This window comes from Priceomyces carsonii, assembly GCF_900007245.1.
Source record: "Priceomyces carsonii strain CBS4050 genome assembly, scaffold: Debaryomyces_carsonii_scaffold_2, whole genome shotgun sequence".
Classification (NCBI taxonomy): Eukaryota; Fungi; Ascomycota; class Pichiomycetes; order Serinales; family Debaryomycetaceae; genus Priceomyces; species Priceomyces carsonii.
This window is the reverse complement of record NW_026946675.1, coordinates 592,549-620,453: the sequence shown is the minus strand read 5'-3', so window position 1 is coordinate 620,453 and position 27,905 is coordinate 592,549. Positions and strand designations below refer to the sequence as shown.

General features: G+C 37.1%; 15 protein-coding genes across 15 annotated transcripts; 8 read left to right on the top strand and 7 right to left on the bottom strand.

Annotated features, from left to right (window-relative positions):
• Positions 1–45: 45 nt before the first annotated feature.
• On the top strand, positions 46–3,462 carry PRCAT00001782001 (uncharacterized protein; the record flags this gene model as incomplete). Its single annotated transcript, XM_062951597.1, has 2 exons — positions 46–72; positions 178–3,462. 2 exons carry the CDS (start codon positions 46–48, stop codon positions 3,460–3,462), a joined length of 3,312 nt encoding a protein of 1,103 aa, XP_062808584.1.
• Positions 3,463–3,534: 72 nt separating this feature from the next.
• Positions 3,535–4,332, bottom strand: PRCAT00001781001 (uncharacterized protein; the record flags this gene model as incomplete). The annotated part of the gene is made up of 1 exon (XM_062951596.1): positions 3,535–4,332. One exon carries the CDS (start codon positions 4,330–4,332, stop codon positions 3,535–3,537), a length of 798 nt encoding a protein of 265 aa, XP_062808583.1.
• Positions 4,333–4,952: 620 nt separating this feature from the next.
• Positions 4,953–6,815, top strand: PRCAT00001780001 (uncharacterized protein; the record flags this gene model as incomplete). Its single annotated transcript, XM_062951595.1, has 1 exon — positions 4,953–6,815. The coding sequence occupies one exon, from the start codon at positions 4,953–4,955 to the stop codon at positions 6,813–6,815; it is 1,863 nt and encodes a 620-aa protein (XP_062808582.1).
• A 183-nt stretch (positions 6,816–6,998) lies between these two features.
• PRCAT00001779001 (mRNA-binding protein) lies at positions 6,999–10,616 on the top strand (the record flags this gene model as incomplete). The annotated part of the gene is made up of 1 exon (XM_062951594.1): positions 6,999–10,616. One exon carries the CDS (start codon positions 6,999–7,001, stop codon positions 10,614–10,616), a length of 3,618 nt encoding a protein of 1,205 aa, XP_062808581.1.
• Positions 10,617–10,773: 157 nt separating this feature from the next.
• Positions 10,774–11,178, top strand: PRCAT00001778001 (mitochondrial 37S ribosomal protein bS16m; the record flags this gene model as incomplete). Its single annotated transcript, XM_062951593.1, has 1 exon — positions 10,774–11,178. The coding sequence occupies one exon, from the start codon at positions 10,774–10,776 to the stop codon at positions 11,176–11,178; it is 405 nt and encodes a 134-aa protein (XP_062808580.1).
• A 43-nt stretch (positions 11,179–11,221) lies between these two features.
• On the bottom strand, positions 11,222–12,574 carry PRCAT00001777001 (uncharacterized protein; the record flags this gene model as incomplete). Its single annotated transcript, XM_062951592.1, has 1 exon — positions 11,222–12,574. One exon carries the CDS (start codon positions 12,572–12,574, stop codon positions 11,222–11,224), a length of 1,353 nt encoding a protein of 450 aa, XP_062808579.1.
• A 187-nt stretch (positions 12,575–12,761) lies between these two features.
• On the bottom strand, positions 12,762–13,697 carry RPP0 (60S ribosomal protein uL10; the record flags this gene model as incomplete). Its single annotated transcript, XM_062951591.1, has 1 exon — positions 12,762–13,697. The coding sequence occupies one exon, from the start codon at positions 13,695–13,697 to the stop codon at positions 12,762–12,764; it is 936 nt and encodes a 311-aa protein (XP_062808578.1).
• A 271-nt stretch (positions 13,698–13,968) lies between these two features.
• Positions 13,969–15,894, bottom strand: PHM5 (endopolyphosphatase; the record flags this gene model as incomplete). The annotated part of the gene is made up of 1 exon (XM_062951590.1): positions 13,969–15,894. One exon carries the CDS (start codon positions 15,892–15,894, stop codon positions 13,969–13,971), a length of 1,926 nt encoding a protein of 641 aa, XP_062808577.1.
• Positions 15,895–16,811: 917 nt separating this feature from the next.
• Positions 16,812–18,029, top strand: YOX1 (Yox1p; the record flags this gene model as incomplete). The annotated part of the gene is made up of 1 exon (XM_062951589.1): positions 16,812–18,029. The coding sequence occupies one exon, from the start codon at positions 16,812–16,814 to the stop codon at positions 18,027–18,029; it is 1,218 nt and encodes a 405-aa protein (XP_062808576.1).
• Positions 18,030–18,477: 448 nt separating this feature from the next.
• Positions 18,478–18,831, bottom strand: RPS18 (40S ribosomal protein uS13; the record flags this gene model as incomplete). Its single annotated transcript, XM_062951587.1, has 1 exon — positions 18,478–18,831. The coding sequence occupies one exon, from the start codon at positions 18,829–18,831 to the stop codon at positions 18,478–18,480; it is 354 nt and encodes a 117-aa protein (XP_062808575.1).
• Positions 18,832–19,595: 764 nt separating this feature from the next.
• YML6 (mitochondrial 54S ribosomal protein uL4m) lies at positions 19,596–20,342 on the bottom strand (the record flags this gene model as incomplete). The annotated part of the gene is made up of 1 exon (XM_062951586.1): positions 19,596–20,342. One exon carries the CDS (start codon positions 20,340–20,342, stop codon positions 19,596–19,598), a length of 747 nt encoding a protein of 248 aa, XP_062808574.1.
• A 222-nt stretch (positions 20,343–20,564) lies between these two features.
• PRCAT00001770001 (serine-type carboxypeptidase) lies at positions 20,565–22,649 on the bottom strand (the record flags this gene model as incomplete). Its single annotated transcript, XM_062951585.1, has 1 exon — positions 20,565–22,649. The coding sequence occupies one exon, from the start codon at positions 22,647–22,649 to the stop codon at positions 20,565–20,567; it is 2,085 nt and encodes a 694-aa protein (XP_062808573.1).
• Positions 22,650–23,213: 564 nt separating this feature from the next.
• Positions 23,214–24,164, top strand: PRCAT00001769001 (uncharacterized protein; the record flags this gene model as incomplete). Its single annotated transcript, XM_062951584.1, has 1 exon — positions 23,214–24,164. One exon carries the CDS (start codon positions 23,214–23,216, stop codon positions 24,162–24,164), a length of 951 nt encoding a protein of 316 aa, XP_062808572.1.
• Positions 24,165–24,523: 359 nt separating this feature from the next.
• PRCAT00001768001 (uncharacterized protein) lies at positions 24,524–25,879 on the top strand (the record flags this gene model as incomplete). The annotated part of the gene is made up of 1 exon (XM_062951583.1): positions 24,524–25,879. One exon carries the CDS (start codon positions 24,524–24,526, stop codon positions 25,877–25,879), a length of 1,356 nt encoding a protein of 451 aa, XP_062808571.1.
• Positions 25,880–26,442: 563 nt separating this feature from the next.
• On the top strand, positions 26,443–27,180 carry MCM1 (transcription factor; the record flags this gene model as incomplete). Its single annotated transcript, XM_062951582.1, has 1 exon — positions 26,443–27,180. The coding sequence occupies one exon, from the start codon at positions 26,443–26,445 to the stop codon at positions 27,178–27,180; it is 738 nt and encodes a 245-aa protein (XP_062808570.1).
• Positions 27,181–27,905: the final 725 nt, after the last annotated feature.

The following is a 27,905-nucleotide window of genomic DNA, read 5'->3' as shown; positions in this document are numbered from 1 at the left end:
AAAGCTCTTTTCCTACTGCAAATTAATTCAAGCACCTAAGCTACCATGGTGAGCTTCTTCTCTTCTCGAAAGGTATGTATGAAAAAAAAACTTCTTATCATGAGATCAGGAAATATCTTATGATAAGGAAACTGCTAAGCGAAGAATCATGAACAAGGATTATTAACAAGTTTTTAGAGAAATGATTCTTATCAGGGATTTTCTAAGTATAATGATGATGTACATTCTCAGCAACTTCTGAATGGATTGCCTAGCAATGGCTCATCTTTATCTAATGGGGCCGGTCAAGCGGCAGTAGCGGCATTGAGGATGCACAGTCAGCCAGCTACTCAACAACGGCGTGAACCTTTCAGAAACTCAAATTACAGAAATACAGCTGGGAATAATGTGGGTCGGTCCAATTCAATGAGATTGTATACATACAATCCGACAGCATCTTACACAGCTGGTCGACCGATATATCCTGGATCGAGACTGAATTCTTTGAAAGCGCCCAATTATTCCAATAGAGCAAGTTCATTAAACTCTCAAAGTGCTAGGTATAGTAACTTTGCAGGAAAAAGAGATGAAAATACAGAGAATGAGGAGGGTGATATCGTGGTCACGACAACTACTACTAAAATATTAGACTCCATGGGGAGAACCCTGTCAATTACAACAAAAACAGTTAAAACTTTGCCTGATGGTTCTAATGTTATTGAAACCACTACAAAAAACATATCCAGAAATAACTCTAGAAGCAATTCATTACGCAACAGTTCGAGGAGTAATTCTTTAAGACATAACTCGATGTTATCTAACAATAACTCTGCAGCCATAAATCTCGGTAAGATAGATGAGGACTTGCAAGATTTTGACTATAATTACGAGCTTGATAGTGAGCGTATCGAGTCGGCAGCGTTGAATTTGAATCTTAATGGGAAGTTAGGTTCTCCTATTTCAGAACATGCGATATTTACCAATAAAAACAACAGAGAAAGTCTAGGTGATTCTGCGAGAACATCTCTAAAGCCAGTCTTGAGTCAAGAATCTTCACAAAAGCCATTGAAATCGATTCTAAAGCATCGTACCGATGAAGATGAATCTGAATTTAAGGATGCAGTTGATTCCTTGGAGGAGACTAAAAGCAGTCACCCATACAAGCCATTAAGTACTCAGATAGTGTCAAACCCCCAGAAGTTCAAGGTTCCTGCAACTCCCGCTCATGTCAAACAGAGCCAGACCAAGGATGATAGGCAAGACCAAATATCGCCGAATTCGAATAACCTGCAAATACATAACAATTTAAATTCAAATTCTTCTGTCATTTCTCCGTCATCCGGATCTATCAAGTTTGTTGAAGAACCTGAGACCATACCATTATATTCAAAATCTCATAAAACCCATGAAGAAGCAGATATGTATGCTAAGGCTATGGAGGCTGCGATGAAAAAGGTTTACGGTGATAAGCAGGCAAACACTATTCCTATACCTGTGAAAAATAAACAGAAAACTGGTTTTGGCATTAATAGATTATCATCGATTTCAAATATGTCAAGTCATTCAAAAAATAAGAAAGAGCCTGAATATAGCGGAGTTCATGACAATTACACTTATGAAAATCATCACAAAAGCTTCATTGGTCTTTCTTTGAGAGATGAGCAAGTTCTCCAACGTTCGAAAAAAGACAAAGCTAAGGAAGAATCACGAGCTAAAAAGGAAGCAGAACTAGCAGAGAAAAAGGCAAAAAAAGAAAGTGACCTAATTGAAAAACAATCTAGGAAAGAATCTCAACTAGCGGAAAGGAAGGCGAGAAAGATTGCTAATCAATCTGAAAAGAGTGCAAGACAATCTTTGTTGGAAGCAGATTTCCATGACAAGATGATTTTCAAAGGCAAGAAGAAAGAGCTGGAGTCTGGATCTGTTCTAAGGAAGAACTCGGTATCATCTGAAGGGCCGAGAAGCTACAAAGGAAGGCAAGTTCTGGGACATAAAAGACTTACGTCAGAAGATTTGGAGTTGGCAGCTCTGCAAGCTGCTGGCAAAGCCGCGGCCCTGGATCTTGATAATAGTAAAGGTTTGAAAATAGATGACGAAAGTGCAATTCCGGCCTCGCAAGCTGCCAGTGGTGTTGCAAAGAAAGATGTTGATGATGCCGAACGGAGACTCACGAAGACGAAGAAAAAGCCTAAAAAAGAGGGCAACTTGATTGGCTACCTTTTTGGTAGAAAGGGAAAAACGAAGCAGTCAGAAAACAGTGATGAGCATTTGAATGATGGTGCTCCTTATGAAGAACTTAATAAAGAGAATTCGCAAAAGAATGTCGAGGTTCCTGCAGTTACTGATGGTTCCATTTCTCATATTCAACACAGGGAACTGCTTACCTCAAATATAGATTCTTTGACGACTGCGCGTACAGATGTACCCATAATTGTTGATGTTCCTATAGACACTACTGATGAAGCAAAGGAAAATAATCCTAGCAATTGTTCAACATCTCTTAGCCAAAACCATCCACCTAGTATTGCACTACAGGTCACTCCAGAAGCGTCATTAACAAGTGATGGTTCATCAGAATCTCCTGACCACAATAATGTCCCCAGTGTCCGAAAAGTCCCTCCCGAAGCACCAATAAAAAGCGATAGCTCACCAAAATCTTTTGACCACAGTAATCCCCCAAATGTCTCATTACAGGCTACTTCAAAAGCAGAACTTGATCCCATGAGTGAAGATCATGTCATCGGTGCCTTTGTAATGGATGATACTAATAAAGAGAGTACAGCTGATGTAGATTTTGAGGAACCATCAGTGGAGGATGAAGTTCCTAAACTCGAAGAGGAATCGGAGTTCATGGTAGTTAATTCCCAACATGATTCACTTCCTTTTAAAGCCATAGGTTCTAATGATGTGATTGATAGTAATAGTGACCTCCCTAATTCTTTGCTGGCTGCAAGCCCTGAACAAAAGCATGACGCAAGCTTGGATTCTGTCCCAAACGTAGTTCAAGCTTCTCCTACTCTTCCTGAGACTTCGGAACATAGAGCGACTGTCAACGATCTGAAAAGCGATGATAGCGAATACAAGAAAGGTTCATTGCAAGATCAGAAAGAAGCATTGCAAGACGTCCCCGTTTTGAAGAAGGAAGAAACTTCTTTATCCGGATTGTATTCTAATAATAAGCGGGCTGATGCATCAGAGGAAATTGAACCAGAAATGTTCATTGTTGAAGCCGAACGACCATACATCACGGCTGAAGTTCGTAGAAGTGTTTCCTCGGAACGTGTACTTCCTGCTGGTTCATCTAACGTTGACAAATCAAAACTTCTTGCAGATCAAAAAGAAAGCTCAGAACTAGCGATAGATGTAAACCATTCCAGTTCAAATAAAAAGGACGATATGAAATCTGAGAAACCGAAGAAGAAAAAAGAGAGCAAATTTAAACAAAGAATCTATAAATACTTTATTAATACTTACGAGAAATAGGACCTTAATTCTAATTAATTTATTTGTTCTTATGAAATATTTATAAACTTTTAATTCATATATTATGTAAAATCAAAAGTCTGAGCTCCTTGATAAAGGATTGTTTTCTTGTCTTATCTTAACTAGCCTTTGTTTTAGGTCCAGATAAAATTTCGCACCTAGAAATGGATCAAATTCTGTATCATTTTTCATAATTGGCCAAATAGTACTGTCATTTGGTGTGTGCACAAAGCTTCTAGATTTAGTAGCCTCGTGAGAGAAATTTACTAGCCCCGTAGTCAATTTGAAGAATGGGGCCTGAAGGGATCGGAATAACGCGCTGTGTTCTCTATTTTCATAACTAACACTTAGTTTAAAATCTACCAAATCAGAATCTTCCTCTACCCTAGACAGATCAGTAGTTGAGAAATCCATATCCCATAAAAAGGTCTTATCATCTGTCTTGAGCGGGAAAAAGTGAAATCCTTGCGCTCTCGTATCCTTTTCATTAGGATATAGTAGTAGCGGATGTTCAAAGGACAGATTTTCATGAGCGTTTAGATTCTCAGATACGAAACTTGAGTTTGACAGGAACCCTGAATCTATGCTTATTTCCTCTTTAGTTCTTGAGGGAAGCCTCCATATTTTACTGATTCTTTTTTTGATTACATCTCTTTTTCTTTGTTTTTTGCAATTGTCGTCATTTGCGACCGCTGTGGATGGAGTGGTTGCCGAAAACGAATATGAGCTTCCATAGCTCTCAAAACAATTCTCACTAGAACTACCACTCAATCTAAAAAGACTGGGGCTTGATTTCGAGTGGAACATGTTTTGAAATACATGGCCAAAGCTCATGCTGTTCCGTCTCTTCTGTTTGACTAGTTCTGCCATCAAAAAATGAATTCATATGGTTTCAAGTACAATGGTAAGTATAAGTATCAAGATGAAAACGTACAATGCTTAGTATTGGAGACCCTCTTTTTCATGTAAAAAGCTTTTTGTTCTTGTATTTCAAAATTTAATAATTCATGTGCCACAAGTCCAAAATCTTCACCAAATATTAAAATTATTTGCAGCCAGTTTTTGATTGGAGAATAACATACTTGCAGTTACGTTTTCATTCATACTTATTATCCAATTGTATTTAAGCATTATATTTTAACAAAGCTGACTCGTTAGATAGTATTTTGTATCCAGTGGGATATTATTAAATATGAACCACATATTACAAAAAAAGTACAAAGTTACGAAAAAGAATTTAAACAAAAGCACTATTACATCCAGCAAGAATTGAGTCTCGTATCATATAAACAGGACCCTGATGACTCTCATTTTTGTAGAAATTTTGGAGTTTAGCTACATTATTAGTCTGTAACAGTCGATCTTTCTCAAAAAATTCTAATCTCAGGTATTCTAGAGTTGTAATTTTCCGGCAATGTTTGATAACCCAAATATTCTCGATATTTTATTTCTTGGATCAGATTAATAAATCACACCATTTAGATTGATATATGTCTAGCAATAATAATGAACAGAACTTTCAAAGTCAAAGCTCGTATCTAGATGTACCTCTTGACTATGAGAGTCTGCTCTCATCAAGAATGATGACGAGTATGGGGATTACTAATAATGAACAAAGTTTAAAGAAAGTATTTTCTGATCTTTGCCTTGCGTGTAGATCGGGAGATCTTGAAACCGCTGATTCTCTTTTGTCAACACCCAGTCTTGATATCAATCAAGTGGATGAATGGGATTATTCACCTTTGATTTTAGCCTCCATATGTGGGCACACTAAGATTGTTGAATTACTATTGTCAAGAGGTGCTGTTTGCGATAGAGATACCTTTCAAGGGGCTAGATGCATCTACGGGGCTCTAAATGATGAAATTCGTGACCTACTAGTAAGCTTTGATATATCCAAAAGTGTAGATTTATCGCAGCCTTTTGCTAGCCACATTTCATCCCTTCTCAATACAACGAGTGAAATAAAGACTACAGACATTGCATTTTATTTTCCATATGCAAAGACTTCTAATGGGGAAAGTCGGGTTTTTGCTTTAAATAGGTTTTTGATGGCCGCAAGAAGCCCTTATTTCCGTCAGAAGTTTCAAGGTGAATGGAAAAATTTGACAGTCGTAGAGGTACAACTGGATGTTGATCCAATTGCTTTCAAGGCAATTGTTAATTATGTCTACCTAAAGACAGATGCGATTCCAGTTGATCAGGTCGATGTAAGAACAAATTTGAGGAAACTAGCGATTAGATATAATTTAGATGATCTTTTAAAGGGGATTGACATGATAAGTAAAGCAGAGGATGACAAACATAGGGCAAAAATCAAACATGAAATGTCGTTTATATTTGTCGAAAAAGCAAGAAAAGACATGGATTCTTTCTTAGAAAAGCATGTTGTAAGAAACAAGCTTAGAATCGATCTAAACTTGTCAACGGAAGCTGATTCTGAAGATTTCGACGTTCGTATGCACATACAAAACGAGCTGAAACAAAAATTGCTAGATTCTTCTGCTATTCCTGATATTATATTAGCGGCCATTGATGAGGAGACAGAATCTATCGTATTTTATCCTACCAACAAGCCCATAATAGCACGTTCTGAGTATTTTGATACGATGATGAAATCTGACATTTTTAAATCCTCATTGCGTGATCCGCCTTTGCATAAAAGTAAAATTAATCAACTTTCATGGCTGGTAATTGATAGAGTCTCATTGAATCACCAAGACATCCCCGTGATTCAAATTTCATCAAGCTGCACAGACGAACAAGTTGCAGAAATAATTTTATCTTTCTTTTACCACGACGATGTGAAACAAATCCCCCTCCATTTGAGTGTTGAATTGCTTTTCGCCGCTGACGAGTTATTTTTGGACAGACTTAAGACGATGGCTGCAGTCAAAATAACTTCAAGTGTATCTCAATTAACTTACGACGAATTTAAGTCTCTAGCCGATTCTTTTGGCTATGATGCATATGACTTGATTCGAGTCGCTTGGAATATCAACTGTGAAAAACTAGAGCAACATATGACAAAACTTATAGCTCACAACTTAGAGACAATATATCATAACCATGAAGAGAAGAAAAGGTTTAGTTCACTTATCAAAGAGAGTGCATCACGAATCGAGGAGAGACAAGATACGGATACAATTGAATTAATAGATGATATAAGGTATTATTTGGGTAAGAAATACGCTATTGGGGATCTGTTCAAAGACTTTGAGGATCTTGGTCCAACTATAGGAGGTACAAAAGGATCTGAAGATATTCTTATTCTTAAAAAATCCATCAAAATGTATGACAGAGAAAATGAAATGATTGATCTGTTATTGGAAGAGTTGGCTTTAGATGCTTAGTTTAGGAAATCAAGTAAGTAATATGTTTTGTATACTTCAACTATTTTCGACTTTTGAGTTGAGAAGTCTTAATTGATAGATGCACCACAACCTAAAAAAAAAAAAAATTTGAAGAGCATCTCTGCGCATGTAAATGAAAAATTATCCTATCGCTTGAACTAATTATTGATTCAAGAGTCAGATATGTCATTTAATAACCCAGAAGGAGACACAGCGATTGAATATGACTTAATGGAAGAGAGGTTGTCGAAAATAAGAACACAAATCAACTCCAAATTAGAAAATCAAAAGAATCTTGCAGTTATTTTGTCTGCGGTTGAAGAAAACCTAGAAGAACAAAAGAATGAAAAGACACCGGTGGCATATTTTGTCTCATTTTTGTCACTTTTAGATGAGTCAGTGACAGAGGATGCTGTCACCGATATTAATATAGCGACGTCTACGGCATACTTTTTAGATATCGTATTTCCATTTACTCCAAAAGCTTTGCTACAATCTAAATTTGGAGATATATTGGTAAAATTGGCTGTTCCGTTGACACATCAAGATTCAGGAGCTCCATTAGTTAGATCCACAATAGGGGCTTTAGAAAGTTTGTTATTGGCACAAAATCATCAGCAATGGATCTCTTCTGGATCTGTATCTCCTAAACGAGCTCTCGTTGGTTTGTTGGAATTATCATTTGATCCAAGACCAAAAGTCCGTAGAAGAGCTCAAGAATCTGTGCATAAGATATTAATGAATCCGCCAACATCTCCTTCTCCCATACATGTCGCGTCGCCTCTTGTTGGAGATATTTCATTAAAGAGATTAGTGAGTTTGATTGAAACCAGCAAGGGAAAGAAAAGTGGGCAACAAAATAAAGAAACAAATTCCCAGGTTATACATGCTTTGCAACTCATCAGTTCAATAACCTCAGCAAATTCGTGGCCATCGGCCCTCATTGAGAATTTGTGTGACGTGTTACTCGATATCTCAAAAACATCAGATCAATATTTGGTTTCTGCTGCATTTTCTGCTTTCGAAGGCTTGTTCAAATCTATGTCTAATATTATAGACATCGAGAAGTTCAACAAGGTATTAACAATAATAATTGAGTTGAAACCCTCTATCAATGACCACCATTTGGCAGCTTCTTGGTTGGCAGTCGTTGCCAGAGCTCTCGAAAGCTACTCTGTTTTGTCTCCTGAAGTATGTTTGCAACAACTACCAGACATTTTGCCTATTATTTCTCTGTTTTTGGGATCCGAGTCGAAGAGCATATATTATTCTGCAGCACAATGCTTTATAGCAATCATATCCCAGACGATTCCAGATAAATATTTATTAGAGCCTTCGTCTGAGAATGGCATATCTACTGATGTTTACGACCTCATGGAGACTTTGACCTCCTTTTTAGGAGCTCATTTTGAAAAGGAGCTTCTTTCTATTAAATACCAGCATGCTACAAAAGAAGTCTTGGGCATTGTGACAGCTTGCATCTCAAAATTAAGAAGCAGGAGCAATCCTGATCTTTTGGGAGCATTAGAAATCATTGGAGACTGGAGGACCAACGAAACAGAAACTTTTCCTTATAACAAAGAGGCAGAGGAGACTATCGCAGCTTCGATATCTGCAATAGGTGCGGAAGTTGTATTAAATGTATTACCTTTGAATTTAAGAAGCTCGAATCAAACAGGAAGAGCTTGGCTACTTCCACTCCTTAGAGATAATGTCAGATTTTCAGAGTTGAACTACTACAGGAAGGAAATACTACCTTTAACTGACTTTTTTAAAGAGAAAATATCAAATAGCGATACAAAAGCCGCTTTTCACAATAAAGTTTTCCAAACTATAATAGACCAAATTTGGTCAATTCTTCCACATTTTTGTGATCTTCCCAAAGATTTAAGAATAGCATTTGATGATGGATTTGCGGCGGCCCTTGCAGATTTGATGTACTCTGATATTAGTTTGAGGGTTCCCATATGCCATGCTTTGAAATTACTCGTGGAGTCTAACCTAATCTACAGCGAAGGTGCGCTCGAAGACGACTTATTGATGCTACAAGAGTTACCAATTGAAGAATCCAAAAGGAATTTGGAGTATTTATCCGCCATGGCTGCGAATATTTTATCGGTCTTGTTTAATGTGTTCTCGTCCACCTTGTCTGAATCAGCGGGTTTTATCTTAGAGACAATTGAAGTTTACCTTCAAATAGTACCCAAAAATGAGTTAGAAGTTACATTCAATAAAGTTTGTGTCTTACTTAAAGAATCAATGGATAGCGAAATTACAGACTTTAAGTCTAAATCTCAAAGCGATAAGAATGTGGTTCCAAAAATGAGTGTAAAAATGTTAGACTTGATTGTATCTATGGCGAAGTATATTCCAGAATCTTCTTTCAATGCACTTTTTGCAATTTTTCAAACTACAGTCTCTTCAAAAGACAACTTACTATTCCAGAAAAGATCTTACAGAATCCTCACAAAATTGGCTGAGACTGAAAAAGGCTCAAATGCAATTCAGCAATATATCAGTGATCTTGTGGAAGTCTTCATAACAACTTCGGATACTACCCAGAACTCTGCAAGGCCTTCTCGTTTAGCAGCTATCTCCTTATTGTTTGATTTATTACCACAGGATAATTTATATTTTATTCCAGCGATTTTGCAGGAAATAATCATGTCAACTAAAGATGTCAACGAGAAATCTAGATCCTATTCTTATGAAATTTTAATAAAGATGGGCCATTTAATGTTGAATGGGGGAGTCATCGATAACAGCAAAGTTCCTGGGTTCCCTTCAGGCGCTGAACCGACTCAGGCTACATTGAATGAATATTTCACTATGGTGAGTGCTGGTTTAGCGGCACAATCTCCCCATATGATTTCCGCAACAATAACTGCTCTCTCTTGCTTGGTATATGAGTTCAAGGATGAACTCCCGCATGAAACTTTATTAGAAATCGCTTCAACGGTAGAATTGTTTTTAACGCACAACGCCAGAGAAATTGCAAAATCTGCCATTGGATTTGTGAAAGTAGAGATTCTTTCGTTACCAGACGACATAATCAAGCCAAATTTAGGTAATATGCTTGAAAAGTTGATGAGATGGTCCCATGAACATAAAGGGCACTTCAAATCGAAGGTTAAGCATATATTGGAACGGTTAATTAGAAAGTTTGGAATAGAAGATATTCATGAAGCAATGCCTGAGGAAGATAAGAAGCTTATTACAAGTATCAAGAAGGCTAAAAATAGAGCAAAGAATAAACAGACTAACACTCAAGAGAACAAAGAAGGTGACAAAAATTTCGTATCGGCTTACGAGGAAGCTTTGTATGACTCTGATGATTCTGACGATAATCAAGATAATTACGAGTCAGAAACGAAAGGTCCAGCTAAGCAGTTTATTTTGGACACCGGCGATGAACCACTCGACTTAATGGATCGCCAATCCCTAGCTCATATTTCCTCTTCAAAGCCGAAGACTATATCGAAGTCTGAAGCTTCCAATAGGAAATCGGAATTCAAAACCAAAAATGGAAAGTTGGTATTTAATGATGATAATTTGGATGATGACATTTTGACTAAAAATGGATCTGGGATTGATGCATACTTGGATGCAGTTAAACAGGCTCCTATCAGAGGCCAAAGAAATAAACTTAAATTCAAAAAATCGGGAAATAACTACGAATCAGATGATTTTGAAGAGGAAGACAGCTTAGTTCCTGAAAAGAAACCTTCCAGAAGCCGTAATATTAATAAATCCAAAATATCGAAGCCAAAACATAAATTTAAAAGCAGGAAAAAATTCTAAGTTATATACTCACGTACTTAATTACATCTAAGTAATATACAGGCTTTTTCGCCGTGATTGGTTGTCACATGACTTGTGTAGGATTTACTACTCGTAAAAATTGAGATGTAAGACGAACAAAAAATTCCAAAATTTATATCGAACAGTCGATAAAATCATGCTGACTAGAAGTCCAATAAAGATCAGATTAGCAAGGTTCGGAAGAAAGCATCAACCGCTTTATAATATCGTGGTAGCTAACCGGAGATCGGCCCGTAATAAATTACCCATTGAGGTGCTCGGTACCTATAATCCAGTACCTGTTCCATTAACACCAGTGGAAAAAGCTGAGGGCATTAAGCCTTATAAAGATATAGAGCTTGATTTTGAGAGATCTAAGTATTGGTTGGGTGTTGGCGCTGAGGTTTCAGATCGTGTAAACTTCTTATTTAAAAGGGCTGGGTTGCTTCCAGAAGAATGGCCAAAGCCCAGTAAACTTACTCAACATATCGAACACCCTGTCTTAAGTGAGCTCAAGACATTCCTTGAAGAACCAAGAGAGCATATTAGGAAAAGGGATTGATTGAACCGAAAGATCACTTGTAAATAATGAATAGTCATGTATACTAATTAAATGCTGAATCTTTATGAAATCTGTTATGCCATGGAAAAAATCTACATTTTTTACAAGATTTCTTCGGAAGCTTTGAGGATTTGAAAGTAATGAACGATTTGAGCACTGTTTTTGCATCCCTCCTTTTAGGCTGCTGTAAATCAGTGGTGTCAAAGTCATGTGCAAGTACCAGAGTCACTGTTTCTGTATTTTCTCCTTGAAATCGAATCAGTTTGTGATCATCAATGCGATTTTGTATACCCTTCAGCTCCCCGAAGAAAACATTGACCCATTCCGGCTCCTTCACTTGTTTTTCAATGTAATATTTGTAATTATTATACTCAATAACTTTTGGTTGATTCTCTGTCAATTTCAAAACTGTTTTCTTAAAAAAGCTCGATTCTTCTTCCAAGGCAGTGTCAGCATCCAAGATTTCGTGATATAATCGAATTACCGGTTTATAATTTTCCAAAGAGTCAGAATCTGACTCTTTGAGGGCCCTTGATAAGATCGATTTTAGAATTAACTTGTGCTCGCCTTTTGGAGAACTTTGTTGCTTGTAGTTTAGAAGTAAGACATGTAAACTCTCGAGGTAAAAAGAAATAGGGCAGTTTGTATATACATCAGTCTCATATAACTTCAAAATTGAGACACTAACCACGCATTTGCTAATTATTGCAAATAAACATTTAGTGACACCATTAAAATGTTCGTGGGAATCAGGACTCGAATTTGGAACAGGGACTGAACGCTTTTCTAAGGCAGTGATACCCATTAGAGTACCTTTCTGACAATTTTTAAGCCTTTTCACTTTTGACACTTTGAAAGTATCTTGAATATGCAATTGCCCATTTCTACGATTCATAATATTGGAACATTTAGTCTGCAATTTGGTAAAATTCAAAATTAGCAGGCTCGTTGTTTCGTCCTCAATTTTGATTCTTTTAGGATTAAATGGTAAAATACCATAGGAAAAACATAATAACCTTACTAAAGAATCTAGTATAGTGCTGGTCTTCATAAATTCATACATAACGTCAAAATTCAGTAAGTACCGTATTAAATATGATTGAAGTACTAAAACTTTTAAGATTTTAGATAGTTTGACCGCAAGTAGTCCTAAAGTATCAGTCTCGCCATCATCAATTTCCCTTGATAAAGTTAAAAATTGAACCAATAACTCTTCTACTTCTTCATATTTATCTGCAAGATCATCAATATTACTATAAGGTGCATCATCTATGATCAAGTCAATTTTTGCTATGCATATCGTAAATCTCTTTGTTAATGGCTCTACGTAATACTGTCTTAATGTAGGATGTGTGTCATTTAAGGTACTAATTTTGGAGTTGAAACTCGAAGACATGCTAATAAGACTAATTTCATCTGATCTATGTGATTGTTGCAAATTGAGATCTTATTGTGGTCCCCACCACAAATTTCGCAATAAAAAAAATTTCTAATTTAAGATAAGTTTGTATAGAAAATTTTATTAGTAGTAAGCTACCACAATGAAGGGAATAGAAAATAAGCTATTTAGTTTTCTATAGAGTTTAATCAAATAAACCGAATCCCATGTCGTCATCGGATTCTTCAGCGTCTTCAGCAGGTGCTTCTTCTTCAGCAGCAGCTTCGTTTGAAGCGGCAGCAGCAGCAGGAGCAGCAGCAGCATAAGCATCTGGGTTAGCTAACCTGTCCTTAATAGCCTCTGAACCTTCGAAGGTGTAATCAGTTGCAATAGATAAAGCTAAAACATTCTTGTAATGATTTACAATTGAGTGACCAACAGACGGTAATGTTGGGTAACCAACGGCCAAAGAGATCGATGCGATAGTGTTAATCGCAGAAACAAAGTGGCTGACTAATTCGTCATCTGTGATATCCAAGATGGACGATGGGAAAACCTGGCCATTGTCATAAACTTGGACAACAGACATACCGTAAGTGAAAGGAGAGATATTCAACATATTCAACAAAGTAGCTTCTGAAGGTCCGACTTTAGCATTAGTTCCGACAACCTTAACATCTGAAACAATTTCGATGGTACCTCTAGCAATCTTGGTTGGAACACCTAAAGCTTGGAAGAAAGAAGTCTTACCAGGTTCCATACCAGTGTTACCAGCCGGAATCCAAACGTCCTTTGGTGCGACTGCACCAGCTTTAGCTGGTGCAGCAACAACGTTGGAAACAACGACATCTCTAATTTCTTTTAAGTCACTGTTAGTGAAAATGAAACCGACATTACCTTTGACGAATGGCAACAACTTCTCGTATTCTGGCAATTCAGATATGAATTGTCTCAAGGCTCTTCTAACCATAGTGTTCTTTCCCATTAAAACAACAGCATCTTTTCTTAAAGCCTTTCTGATTTCATGCATTTGCTGAGAAGAGACATTATCAACGCCGACAATGAAGATTGACTTGTAGTTTTCTAACAATTCTCTTAACTTGGTGAAGTATTGAGCTTTCTTTTCACGAGTACCACCCATTTCGACTTTTAATTTGATTGACGATAGGAGTATTTAATGGTCCCAAATAGTTTATAACAAATAGTTTTCTTAAAAGAAACTCTGAACTTCAATGAAAAATTACGTACTGGTGAGAACCTGACAGACACCCATCAAAATTTTTCACCAAAATGAAGTTACACAAAAACTAAAATTTGCAAGCCCTCGTATTCAGCACGTGCTAAAGTATAAGCTGAAATATCTATTGTTACAATAACTCATATCTAATACTGTATATGTTCTAAATATTAACTTAACCAAATCCTTTGAGCTCGTATCCACTACTAGTAAAAGCATGTTTAAGAAACGCTTTCCACATCTTTTCAAGCTTATCAACATTCATGTTTCCCGTCTCTGTCCCGATCTGGGACTTAGATTTCTTTTTATTTTTAACAGGTTTTCCTAGCTTTCTGGCAAGTTGGATCCACAGATCTGTAGTTAAATCTTTCAACCCATATTCTTTGTCAGTGGAATACTCTAGTTCGTATTTGAATTTTTTCTTATTGTTATTAATACTTTCTAAGTCGGCATAGTACTGAACATAACGGAGAGGAGTAAATGTCTGGGGAGAATAAGCAGGCCCAAGAGGTAAGTTGGAAGGCATCTTAGGAGGAAGAGCTTTGTCTTTCTTTTTCTTTTTAGCATTCAGTTTTTTTTTCCCTTGAATATTTTCTTCCTCAATATCATATTTATCGAAAGTCTCCATTAATTTTTCAAGGCCCACAAAGAATGATTCCCAAGAATCGGACAGCCTATGTTCTTTGTTTAGAAGTGAGTCAAGGTCAGTAGTATTGTACTCCCAAACTCTCAAGCCTGGATTGAAAGTTGGAACGACACTAGCACTTACATGGGCAATTGAATATCTTTCACTCATTTTCCCACTTTTTTTGCGTCCCTTTACTGCAGCATAAAGGTCTTCTCGAAGGCCATCCATATATCTAACTTTATTATATGGTATACCCGCTTTTATGCTTATTTCAGACCCAAATTCAGTACCTTTTAAAGGCTCAGTGTCATCCATTATACTCATCATTTCTTCATTTTCAAAGAGATCATCTAAAGCAACTTCAGGACCAAGGTCACGTCTAATCGACTTGTAGGCAGCCACAGAATCAAGAGGAATAAAGTGATCCAAATTCATATGTCCATATAAGCCGCCAACAATGACATCTCTATACTCGTGCGTCCAAGCAATATACTTTCGTAAGCATGAAACGTCGTAATTCTTTTCGTTAGGCGGAACATGACCAGTCAACCACACCTTCATTTTCCTCACCCTCATTTCTTTTAAGACGTAGCCCAACCACTCGAATAGCTTATAGCCTGGTTGTTTTTTTTTGTCACAATTATCAGCTAAAGGATTGGATTGATATAGATACAAAGTATTAATTGATAAAATAGCCAATTGATCAGGAATAACTTCTTGGAAGAAATATGCACCTCTATTGAAAACATGTAATTGTGAAGGTGGGATGTAGTCTTTCCAAATCCTAAACATTTCACGAGTTTGTAATGTTGGGCCAGGAGCAAACATATTATGAGGATACACATCGTTGTTTCCCAAAGAAGGAATCAAGTCTATTTTCATGTTTTTTGGATTGGCAGGGTCATGATTCTTAAATGTCTCAAACATTATGTCACTCAAGAGCTCATTCATTTGGAAAATGCTTTCTTCAGTTCTAGGATACTTTCTGTCGTTATCATGTCGAACGTTATCCCCCGTCCAGATTATAAAGTCAATTTTGTCTTGCAAATTTTCCTTTATCCATTCAATTGTTGCATTCATTAGACTCATCGGGCTATCACATCCTAAAATTGCATCCCCATACTTTCCCGCATCTCCCTTACCCAGATGACAAAGCTTATCGTGACTGGTCCCCTTCTTATAAAAAGGATCCGGATGAATGTCAGTAATGTGCAAAAAACGTCCATGCAAAGTCTTCTCTTTTCCGTTTGACATGAAAATCTTTAGTGGATCTCTTGGTGTTAAACCGAGCTCAATCAAAGCATTTTTCTTCTCTTCATTTAGTTCTATCAGCTCAACTTGAAGCGTTTCGTAGTGTAAGTTATCTTCTAATTGGGCAGTCCCATCTCGATGTCTTTCAGCTATGAAATATACAACTAAAACGAAAACGAGATACCAAGCGTATTTCCATATGCCCAGTTCACCAGGGACCATATCCTATTGATCTATTATCTTGCTTGCTTTAAGCTCCTTGATAACTCTAGTATGCGAATTGGCGTTATCTTCCTCAAAGTCCTTGCTGTGAAATTTATAAGCTCTATGTGAGGCTGAAGGTTTGTGCTATTTTTCTCTGGGCCGTCCCTGGAACGTCACAACTTTCTATTCACAAAGTTCTGTTTTGACAAGCTTTGTCATTAGCTAAGTTGTTAACTCCATTTCCTCGAGCACACACGTGCAAGTTCCAGGATTTTAGTAACGACATTGAAAACGCCGATATGCGACATTCTTGGCCGGCTATAAAGGGCTCACCGGACGACGATACAGAAAGTTGCAAAAAGTCAAGGTCAATGCCCATCTTCTCTATATGCATCACCTATATCACCTATATCTAGGACTGTCTTACTTGAGTAGCCATCAGCTATAATGTTGGCCCATTATTAATCATTCCGCGCATCGTAGTGCTTCGGGTTGAGGAACGATTTTCTACCCCTGCCAATCATTAGACCTGAATAGTTTTTCTAGATTGGCATATCTTCTCTCAACTGGTTATTGCCGAGTCAGGTAATCATATAACCTAATTCAGTTAAACGAACAATACACTTTTAAATTAACGAAGCGCGAAACTGGATAGCGTTGTCAATTGACTATAAGTCGCGGTTTGGGTATTTGTTTACCTTTCTACTATAATGCAGTTAATTTGTCCAAATCAGATATATGAATCGCGATTCTTCGTTTTAAAGTCCTAAAAGCATCTAATTAAATAGAAAAGTTCGGTAGCGTGGATCGCAGTAAACATATGTGAGCCTCGAAGGAGTTTTATTATATATATAAGCTTCAGGTAAAGGCACAGCATTAAGTTCTAATAGTTGTAAAATAGAGCTAACGATCAAGAGTTAGCCGCGATTGTCAAAATGTATGTACAAACGCCCAAAAGACCAATGTTACCATCGACTCCAACAAACTATGGGAAGACAGTTTTACCGCCATTGTCGTCTATACTTTCTTTGAACAAGCCAGAAAGTCCTCCCGAAAATCCAATACTAGCTGCGGATATTCTAGACAAGACGCCTAGGGTGCAAACAGATGCTAATGTTGCAATAAGGTATCAACCCCACATAAGGCAGTCAGAATCACACGCTGGATTTTCAAGACCAAGAGTTGGAGAAGTGGAATGCAAGCAATCCGAAGAAATTCAAGTCTGTAAAATCAAGAGAGAGGACAGTAGAAGTAACTCAATCAAAAAGCAACTAAGAAGATCTAGTGTGGAATCAAAAGCTTTCGCATTTATTTCTCACTCTCCTGCCACTTTTCCATCACAAGAGCCAAGCATTGACAATATTCCACTTGCCAGAAGAAAGAGAAGAAGAACATCACCAAATGAGTTATCCATTTTGAACACAGAATTTGATTTAGGCTCAACTCCTAATAAATCAAGAAGAATTGAGATTGCCAGCAGACTATCAATGTCAGAAAAAGCTGTTCAAATATGGTTTCAAAATAAAAGGCAAAGTCTTAGAAAACAAAGTAACTGTGAAAGGGAAGTAACTGTTCTTCCACCGACTCCGCCAGTGTCTGCGACATTGGTTTCTTCAACACCGGTTAAACCAGTCCTTGGTAAGTCACAATCTTTCATAAACAGCCCTACTGTTATCGATAACCAGTCTCCAGTCACATATAGATCTAATTCGATACCAGTTTTTCTGAATCCTCACAGTTCCACGGTTACACCACTAGCAAATAAGACGGTCAAACAATTGATAACGCCAAATTCATCGTTTATCAATGAAGAATCGAGCACTTCTGTTGACAGTATTAACACTTTAGTCTTGAATGAGACGAGGAAAAAACAACCAGAGTTTCTAAATTCGACGAGCTCAAGTACAATGACTTTCAAATTGACTCCAGCTACTAGATCACCATCAACTGCTAAGAATCAAAAATTGAACGGTTTCAGTGAGAAGGAAAGCTTAAGTTCTAAAACTAGCATTAATAGCATTTTAAATAACTTTCCAAGCACCAGACAACCGCTTGGAGAGATAAACATCAACATATCAAAGACAAACAAAAAAGTGAAAGACAGCGAATGTGTCGAAAACTTATTGTCTTTGAGAACAGGAAATTGGAAGTAGTCAAAATAAAATTTTTCGAATCATTAAAAAACTGTCTCTAAAGATTCGTAGCATTTTTCAACAGTATATAGATACCACCCTATTATCGCAAATGGTTGATACCGTAATACCTCCGCTTAAAGTTTCAGTCCATTAATATCTTCAAGAAGGTACTAGAATCGGGTATTAATATAATAACCCATGAACATGACAAAGCCTGGGAGCAAGTTAAAAGTTAACGCGACGCCCAACTCAACAGCATTAATTGAAACGAATCAACATATATTACCAGATTGCATCTTACTTTTAAACTCATACCAACTGAGATTACTTTTGTCTATATAAGAGCTTATGAAACGTATAATTTTATTAAATTACATGGAGGTTATATGAACACTAAAAGAAAATCCTAGTTCATTTTAACAAATAATGAGCTGAGTTAAAAGTTGTTGAACCAAGTAACTTAAAATTAACGACCACGAGAGGTTGTCTTGGTGTGTTGACCTCTGACCTTTAATCCCCAGAAGTGTCTGATACCACGGTGAGATCTGATCTTCTTTAATCTTTCTAAATCATCTCTTAACTTGGATTCCAAGTTATTGGCTAAGACATGGTAGTCCTTACCGTCAACTTGGTCCTTCTGTCTGTTTAAGAACCAAGCTGGAATCTTATAATTGGTTGGGTTTTGCATAATGGTAACAATTCTCTCTAACTCTTCTTGGGTCAATTCACCTGCACGCTTCATCAAATCGACGTCCGCCTTCTTGCAAACCAAGTTAGCGTAACGACGACCAACACCTCTGATCTTGGTCAAGGCGTACATAATTTTGATTCTACCATCAATGTTGGTATTCAACAAACTAGATGGAATGTTAGTAAAACATACTATGAACTGCTAGGAAGTGAAATGTTTGTAAAAATCGAGTTACGAGTAGCTCAAATAACTTCAGATTGCTATAATGATGAAAACATACATATTACGAAGTTTTCAACCGCCAGTATCTTAAATGACTCCATATGAGTGACCAATAATGAAGACCCCAATACTTCAGATGTATATACCACAGCCTTAAGATCTTTCTTATTTAACTTGTGCCAGATATTAATCAGTGATGACACGAACTACGGCATTTAATTCAATTTTGACGAAACATCTCTCTCTCTAAAGTTAAACTTACCGTAAAATATGTTGAAATGAACCTTCTTCCTGGACAACTAACGACATCTTGTAGGATTCTTGTAAATTAGTCTGAACAATTTATTGAACTTATTTATCTTTAAACTTTTCCTTATTCAATTTTTCATATACTTTTTCCCACCGACAGCTCTCCAAATTCTGCATATAATCTTTGAAAATTTTTGTAATGAAAATTGAATTGAATTAAATAGAATAGTTTTATTATCACGTGAATAGGGCTATTACCACAAAATAAGCATCTAGCTACAATCGTTCAGGTACGAGCAACACACCTAATTTATCATTTTGTAGTTCATTCCGAAGTATTTAAAATCAAAGTAATTACAATTGATCGTTTAAATATATACAAGTACATACTTCTAGAGAGAAATGCGCGAGATGAGTTCTAGTTATTCGACCGAATATTTTGAGATGAACCATTGTAGTGCCGGCAACTCAATGAAGATCCTGTTTGCCTTTAAAATATCTCTGACCTCCACGGCTTCCTTCACAAGAACATCAGCCTTTTTACCAATAGCCTCCGTGGATTTGATTAAATTATCTCTTTGGACGTCAGTGATAAACAACAAGCTCAAGTTCCTCAAATCATGGCGATCAACAAATTGTTTAGTTGCCTCTGGATGTTCATACATGAAATCTACAATTACTTCATCTGATGTGCCGCTTTTCAGACCTCCGATAATGAAGAGCTTTCCGTTTCTATACTGATCTGAAAATGCGCTTTGAAATGCTTTGCTGTATATTTTTTTTGGCAATAACGTAGACCAGTCATGAGGAGCCTTAATACCATGGGCCTTTATTTCATTGTATCTTATAGGAGAATTGTGATCACCAACCCTTGCTCTACCAGTGCCTTTTTGAGGATGAAGTTTTCTGTTGGAGTAAAGTTTGTCGCCCTTAGTTAAAACGTAGTTGGATCCTACTCTAGCTCTATCAGCTTCGTAGACAACAGCACTCCATAAAAGATCTCTTCGCAATGGGACATTCAAGAAAACATCGGGAAGCGGAATGAACTCATGGGGCTCTAGTGAAGGGAAAGATCTTAATGACCCCAAAGTATATTTAGGAGGTTCTGCAATATTGAATATCTGTTTTGCTTGGGTAGCAAAAAAGCGAATTCCTTGTATTCTAGTCATTTCATATAAACAAAACTCTTGAGAAAAGAATACCACTATAAGCTTTCGCCTCTCAGTAAATTTATATTCAGACGATCTTCAGATAAGTCGTAACTCTGCGAAATTTTTAGTTATAGCTACTGCTCAAGATAGAAAAATCAAAGAAAATTGAACTCCCCGGTTCGCGCACATCAATAGTATTCATAAGGATGGATTGAAGTTCTAAAAATTTTATGTAGATACCTATCTAGACCCAGTGGCTTCCTTTGATTCGAAGTCTTTTAGCTGGAAGCTGCTAGAATCATGATCTAGCTGACTCTGGTTCTCTTCTTCGCTATAATCTTGTATAGGCAATTCAGTTTCGTCTTCGCTTTCTATAATAAAATCATCATCGTTATGGGCGTTATTTTGATTTACATGTTCACCCAACTCTATATCCTCGTACTTATTCGAAGCTGGAGAATAAACTCCATTGGGGTCAGCTCCTCTAAGTTTACTGAAAGTTTTCATGAAAAAGCCTTGTTTTGGAGGTTGATTTCCTATATCATCTTCTTGGAATTGTCTCAATTGATCTGCCCATTGTACATTTTTCTTTTTACCCGAAGAAGGACCGCTTTTAATAATCGAAGAAGGTCTTGATTTGTAGGAGGAATACAATACATAAACACCCCATACGAGGACAAGGAGAACCAAAAGTTGAATAAGCCTTGTAATCTTACTGGAATTTTGCTCCCGTCCGTTCTCTGAATTGTTGCCAGCTTTATCCAGGTCATCGGTTTCTGAAGATGGCAAATCAGCGGATGATGAAATAGCAGGGGTAGACTGAACAGGCAGAGGCTCTCCTCCCTGTCCTTCGCTCTTCATCATATGACGAAGTCCAATTTTGTATGTGATTAAGGAACTCTTGCCCTCATTTCGAGACTCAATATCAAAATTACCAGTGATTATATCGATCAAAGACCTTGATACATCGGGCTTGTCGAAAGGCACCATGTGAGATGAATCAAAAACATTTATAAAAGTTAGATTTCTTTCTGATTTGATATACCCTGCAGTTTTATTGTCATATATCCAATTCATGGCTTCTGTATCCTCAGAAAAACCTACCTTACCATTCCATTCCAACCTTTTAATTAAATTTTCTGTGCCAAGGTAATTGCAAATGATATCTCTATTACCATTGAAGAGAACAATGGGAATTTCTGATAAAATCTTGGGCAATAAATATATAGATGGCACAGGGTTAGAATCAAGATTTCTTGATACTTTTCCACTGCATTCCATCCATTTAGCCTTATGGGCTATGTTCAAATCTTCCATCACCTTGTCATCTCTAAGAAATGGATTCACATTCTTCAAGTCAGGAGGCCAATTCATTCCACAAGAAGGATATGAGTCACGTAGAGTATAATCATACATGTTTATGCATTGGTTGTCTTCGCTAGTAGCTTCTAAAATAGTAGTAAGGATATTCTCACAAACGTTTTCTTGATCTTCATACTTTAGGGCGGTATTTAAATCCTGAGCACCATCGATTTTGTCTCTGAGTTTCTGGCAACGTTCCTGTTTACGTAAAAGCTCACCCCACCTACTGTTATCTTCTCTTATAAGACCCGCCTGATAAGAAAACGGTAGATAAGACAATCCTTGATCCACAGGAGAGATCCACCCATTTCCAATTAGAAGACCCTTAAGATTATAAATCTTTTCGTTCTTCTTCAATTCTTTGTTTCGTTTCAAAACACGTTCAGCAATATAAGGAATATATTGACCCGCATAACTCTCGCCCGCTATGTAAACTTCATTATCAAGTTCTTCAGGAAAGACTTCAAAATACTTCTCCAAGAACTTCATAAAAACTGCTGTAGATTCATCTAAGGTTTTTGAATACTCATCAGAAAAGCTAAAACCCGTTCCTGCGGGCTGATCAACGAAGATCATATCAGCTAGCTTATGCCATGAGCCATTATTATATGTCACCTTCAATTCATCATTGATCCTGAAGGGACCCGCTTCCATGAGGGCACCATCCATACTGGAGCACCCAGGTCCACCATTTAGCCAAAAGATAGAACGTTTCTTGTTCTCCGGAAGCTTATTCTGGTCACTGTACTTCCAATAATAAAGATGAGTATTATTTTCCTCATATAGCTTTAGTTGCCCAGAGAACATTAATGGGATTTCATTTTTAGGTATATTTTCATATAGACCTGGCAAATTTGATGAAATAAACTGCTTTCTTGGATCATTTCTTCCTGTCGATTTAAAGGGTACTGCCAACACGACCACTAAATGGATGAGCAATAATATAAAAGAACGTACGATCATGAGGAAAGAATTCTATTTAGCTCAAAATGCTCTAGATCTTAAACTCCTTATAATTGAATTCTTATAATATATAGTGCCTTAAACTATCTACAGCTAAGATGTTAAAAGAACATACATCTGTTCGATGTATTATTACACTTTTTTCATGCGCATTTACATTTTAGCTCTGTATAAAGTATCGAACATCTAGCCTAATCGCTCTGATGAGGAGACAAAGTGTTAGCATATAAAAGCCGAGTACGAGACTTCCCACGTTCACGTTCACGCTCTTTAGTCTACGGCTTCATTGAAAGTTAAGGGCTTCTAAATGTAAGTATCAAATTAGAAAATCAACGAAAACACTCGCGTAGAATACCCACGTAGTAACGAAATAATGGGCACAACACCACACTCTCAACATTCTCGTAAGATACACAGAAAACAGCATGGCACAAAAGAATCTGTAATTAGTCGGTTTCGTACTTGAGGAGTGATCGAGAACTGTGTTCACGAATCACTCGCGATTGTATCGCGATTGTATATTCGAATACGTATACCGACTTTAATTTAAATACAGGGAAATCAATGAACTACTTCTCCATAGAAGCCCACAAGAATTCCTCAGTAAACTCATTACGACTCGTAGAGAATACTCAATTTGCAATAACAGGAGGTGGAAATGACTTCTTAGTCAAGCTACATAATTTGCTGGAATCTTATAGCCAGACATTACCAAAGGAGCATACCAATGCTGTCAATAGCATCGCCATTGCAAAAACGCGGGACTTTTTCTGTTCTACCTCAAATGATGTGGTTGTTCTATGGGACATAGTTAAGCAACAGAAGGTTCAGAAGCTTGTAGCTAGCGAATCCGAAGATACAGTGAGGGATCAGATAATGGATAGTTCCATCCTTAATGACAACCTTGTTGCAGTTTGTGGAACAAATCATAGGGTGAAGTTCTTCGATTTGCGTCAAAAACAAAGAAGTAGACCCATATTTTCGCTTGCAGCAGGTGATGACAATTTAAATACCTTGAATTTTCAAGAAAACAACATCTTATCTATAGGAAGTTCGAACGGCAACATGTACTCAATTGATTTGAGAAATCAGAACTTAATAACGGACCTGTTTGTTAATGGTAGTATCACCAGTATTGACGGTTATGAAGAGGGGCTCTTGATTACCTTTGATATAGGATTAATAGAGTTAATTGATTTCAAAAGCTCTAAAAGGATGTTGAAATTAAGCGAACCATGCCTGGCTTCTTACAAGCTCAATTCTCAACTCATAAAAGACTATTACAGTAATGGCTTATATTACATTGCAGGGGCTTCAGAATATGGCACAATTCATTTATGGAGCTTTTATTTCGATGACCCGGATCACATTTACAAGGCAAAGGAATTGCATCCAAAGATACTGGATTCAAAAGAGTCAGGTATATTAAATATAGTTCGGTTTGCCTCAAATTCTAATAGACTAGTCAGCTCTAGTGGAGATGGCATGTTGCATATCTGGGACAATTTGATCTAATAATTAGACAGATGCCCTCACAGATGATGAAAGGTTGTCACTCCTGATTTAGAGATGAATGCAAAGAATTACAATTTCTTTGCCTTGAAAGGGTGTTATTTAGCATTCAAGTCTAAGCTTCAAGGTTGTTCATTTTGAAATTAAATACTTTGATAAGTAAAGTCATAAGATGAAGCCTCAACTGGAAATTGATAATCAAGTTTGAAATTAGCATGATGTCGTATACCCTGGATTATTACGTAGAGTTATCAATATACAGTATTATAGTGCATTTCACAAATAATCCTCTTCGCTATAAGATGCTCGAGATTTGACCGCTGATCAACATGATATAGTATCTACAAACTTTCAATTAAATTATGTCGTCAGAAGCAGGTGTGTCCGATACTATATCATCAACTATAACTCCTCAAACGAAAGAAAAAGAGATGTCGAGTTCACCATTCATACCTCTGACAGTAGTTTTGGCTAAGGTCAAGGGCTATCCTCCTTGGCCAGCTATGGTGCTAGACGAAAGCATATTACCGGATAATTTAATGGAAAAGAAACCAAAATCAATCAAGAAGCAATCAAAAAAAAAGAATTCCAAGCCAATTGAGATTTTACCAGTCAGGTTTTTCAGCGATGATACTTATATTTGGATCAAAAATCAAGAACTCAAACTACTTAATGATGATCAGATTGAGAAATATTTATCTGTCGATAGGAAAAGGAGAAAAGATCAGCTATTATACAGAGCATACAAGCTAGCGAAGGATCCTCCAGAGATGGAGAATTTTGTGCGATATGGCTCGAGAGGCAAGCTGAACTCGAAAAATAAAGCTGAAGACGATGGGCAAGAAGATGAAAATGAAGAAGAGGAGGAAGCGGTCGATGGGATGGATGAAGAAGATATCAGAAATGATGTATTAGAAGACGATGAAGAGGAAGAGGAGGACGATTACCAGCCTTCTAAAAAAAGGCAAAAGAAACTGGCACCAAGTAAAACAAAAGCAAAGGGAAGTAAGAAAGTTTCCTCGAGTAAGCAAACTAAACCTGAAAAGAAAACGGAGCCAAAAGATTCGTCTTTAGAAGGATATGACTCAGATTGGGGCTTGGATGAAATAGCTTATGACTATGATAAAGGGAATTTCATCTTCGAAAACGAGAGGCAGCAAGAAGATTTCATTAATAATTTTCCAGCAAGTTCTAAAATTCAACAAGACTTTGCGAAAAACGCTACTCAATTCAGTGATCTAAATAATAATTTGTGTTATGAGTTACTATTAAATGATGATGAAATGAATGAAACGGAGGTAATAAAGAACTTGAACGTTCTTGACTCGAAACTTAAAACATTGCCTAAGTCTTTGATGATGAAAAGCAGGCTATTTAAGGTCTTGATTTTAATAATAAGGAAACCATTAGAGCAGTATCCCCATGAAGATATAAAGCGGTGTATTTCTAGGATTTTGAATCGTTGGTTCCAACTTTCTGTAACAACAAATACTGTGGATGAGTTAAAGCAGATTGAAGATGAATTGAATAATAAGAGTTCCAAGGCTCCTAGTCTGGAACCTATCGAAGAGACCTCACATGACATGCATTCTAAAGAAAATTCATTTGCTCAAAATGGCGATCCAAATAGGCATGAGAGCCCCAAGGCCCCTGAAACAAAAATAGAAGAAGATAGCATGCACGCCATAGAGCCTCTGATAGTGTCTAATGGCTTTTGAGTAATAATTACTCTGTCTGTGTAGAAGTGCACATATGTATAATAGATAAATAAATCTGCGTAAAACGTATCACGAACGAGTAATTTGACGCATGAGGATGAAATTTTGCACACCCTATTTTATGAAACTCCAAATTTGGCATTCTCCCTCTTGTTTTGGCCCGCTTCATTAAGTTATCAACCAAAAAGTGGATACATTAATATAAACTAGAAAGAATAAGCTCAACATATTAAAGAGTAAGTATAGCAAGTACATGAGCTTTGAGTGAGACCTATGAATGGACTCAAATGCGTAGCTATGTTAAAGAACTCAAAGGGCGATTGACAAAGACTTACTATGGTGTTACCTAATTCGGCACCAGCCCATTTCCTATTATGGTCAGGTTGCACATATCAGAGTGAAAGACTAACATCATGATCGTGATAACCTGGAGGGATGTGCAATATGATAGCATTGGAGATCATGGTGCTGAAAGGTTACTGAAGAGGAAGATGTTGGATTCAATCCCCGAAGGTTTTTTGTTATGATTTTAAAATGAGGCGTTACTAACAATATTACTAGAGATGTCTGAAGTAACTGATTCTAAGTTAGAAAATCCTGACGACCATTTGAACTCAAGTACTAGTAATGCTCAGTTCAGTGGCACTTCTTCAGCCACTGGCCCTGGCGGCGACGAAGATGACGAAGAGGAAGGAACAGGAGGGAAACAACAAAAGGAAAGGAGAAAGATTGAAATCAAGTTCATTCAAGATAAATCTAGACGTCACATTACCTTTTCAAAAAGAAAGGCGGGCATTATGAAAAAAGCATATGAATTGTCTGTTTTAACTGGTACTCAAGTTTTGTTGTTGGTTGTAAGTGAAACGGGTTTAGTGTACACGTTCACGACTCCAAAACTTCAGCCACTTGTGACAAAATCAGAGGGTAAAAACTTGATTCAGGCATGTTTGAATGCTCCGGAAGAGGGGTTAGGCGATGATCAGGGTGAGCAATCAGACGACAATTCTGGTGAGCTGCCTGATCCTAATGCAAATGCAAGCGCAGTTCATCAGCAACAGGCTCAGCAGGCTGCACAAGTTCATCATGCCCAGCAAGTACAGGCAGCACAACAAGTCCAAGCTCAGCAGCAGCAATTGCCACCAGGTGCCCATATCCCACACGGTATCCCATATCCTGGTGCTCACCCGCAACCCGGTATCCCAATTCCACAGCAAAGCGCATATGGTGACTCGCAAGTTTATCAACAGTATTTTTCAAATATTCAAAACGGCAATATGCCAAACCAACAACAGTATCAATGATCTATTCTGAGACTAGCTGCTAACAAGGTATATAAGGGCTAATTAATTTTCTACTTTTCTTGTTTTAATCATCATGTCCGTTTACTGTTTTTTTTTCTATACTATTTATAGTTACTAACTTTTTAGTGTACCAGCTACCTACCACTACTTTTGTTTAGTTCTTGATAATATTTCAATACTACGTATGCTCCAAGCTTTCAAAAATTTAGTGCGCTCTAAATTGTAGTTCGTATATGTGCATAAAGACGATAGGGAAATTCCATGGCAATAATATAGACAAAAGTCGAGCCTAGACAGAAAATAAAAAAAAAAAGTATGGGGCTTCTACTGGTCCGGCGGGGAGCTTCTATATAGGCATTTCGATCTATATTTTTTTGTTGGACCTAATGGAGACTGTGCTTTCCGTACTTTTTAGCTGAGTCACCTGATGTACAAAAGTTGCTTTGCCTTTATGTGTTAAATTAAGGTCATTTATAAATTACATTTCAGACATGAAAGAACAGCTACAGGTTTGAATAGAAAATAGGAGATTTATAGAAAAGTTCAGTGCTAAAGCAAGAAATTTGAAAAGATAGAAAAAATTAAGCTAAAGAGGTCCCTAGAATGAGAGATTTTAGTCGTCCTTCATCTTTATCTGGGGAAATACCGAACATGAATTACAGCCAAAGTAATAACAACAATAATAATAATAATAATAATAATAATAATAACGGAATGTGGAATCA